The 995-nt window shown below is 76.8% G+C and overlaps 1 protein-coding gene across 1 annotated transcript in view; it reads right to left on the reverse strand.

Moving 5' to 3' along the window:
• Positions 1 to 995, reverse strand: part of PLCH2 (phospholipase C, eta 2) — a 46,488-nt gene that overhangs the window by 25,117 nt on the left and 20,376 nt on the right. Inside the window, exon 18 of the mRNA XM_012734528.1 lies at positions 4 to 820. Within this exon, the coding sequence (XP_012589982.1) occupies positions 4 to 820 (817 nt within the window). The remainder of the gene's footprint in view (positions 1 to 3; positions 821 to 995) is intronic.

A 995-nucleotide genomic window follows, 5' to 3' on the forward strand; every position in this document is an offset into this window, starting at 1 on the left:
GGCCGCTGGCCGAGGTGATGTCCCTGTGCTGCCGGGAGCCCGCGAGCCAGCACAGCTGCTCCGCCAGGGCGTCCTGCGGGGCCCCCAGGCACGGGCCCAGGCTCCCCGCGCCAGGGGTGAAGTCCTCGACGGTCAGGTCCCCCAAGCTCTTGGACTTGGCCCCCACTGGGCATTCCCAGAGGCCCACCAGGGGGAGGCGGCCCCAGGGTGGCCTGGGGTTCCGTGGACAGGGCCTCGGCTCACCGCGGCCCGCAGACGGCTGCCCTGCGGCCAGCAGGTTGGGGTTGGATTCGCTCTTGGTCACTGTGGGTGGGTCCAGGCGGGGGGCCCAGGCCAAGCCGGGCCGCGGGGGCAGACGTCCAGCTGGGGCCCCCGTCAGGCCCTCATGGCCCAGGCCTGGCGGGAAGAGGTCAACGACCGTGCCGCTGGAGGCGGAGGACACGCTGTCCCGGGGGCTGCCCAGCTCCGGCCGCTCCCAGCCCCAGCCCACGGGGTCTGGGCACGCGGTGGGGCAGGGCCCGGAAGCCCCCAGGGCCTCCTGCGGGCACGCTGCTTTGGCATCAGGTCCTGAGTGGCAGCGAGGCCCGTGGGAGGAGCCGCGGGGGGCAGCCACCAGCGGGGTTCCGGCGCCCAGGGCCGGCTCCTCGGCGACGGTCTCCAGGCTGCACAGGGCGGGGCCGGACCTCCGCGCGGAGGAGGGCGGGTGCCTGCGGGCGAGAGGGGCGCTGAGCCCCGAGTCCCCTGCGCGCCGCGGGGCTGGGCCGGGCGGCCCGGGCACGTGGGGGCCGGCCGTTACCTGCACTCCGCGCTCACTTCCTAACTACGCACACGGCGTGGGGTGCACGGGCAGAAAGAACGCCAGGTCAGGGCCGGGCCGCCGGGCTTGCCGCCCCCTCCCGGGCGGGGGTCCAGCTCCCCAGAGGAGCTGGGGTCCACAGGCAGGCCGGGAAGGGCCCCAGGCCAGCGGCGCCTGGGCCCTGCCGCCTGCCCTCCCC

This window comes from Condylura cristata, unplaced genomic scaffold (assembly GCF_000260355.1).
Source record: "Condylura cristata isolate star-nosed mole 26May11 unplaced genomic scaffold, ConCri1.0 scaffold00058, whole genome shotgun sequence".
In the NCBI taxonomy this organism is placed as follows: Eukaryota; Metazoa; Chordata; class Mammalia; order Eulipotyphla; family Talpidae; genus Condylura; species Condylura cristata.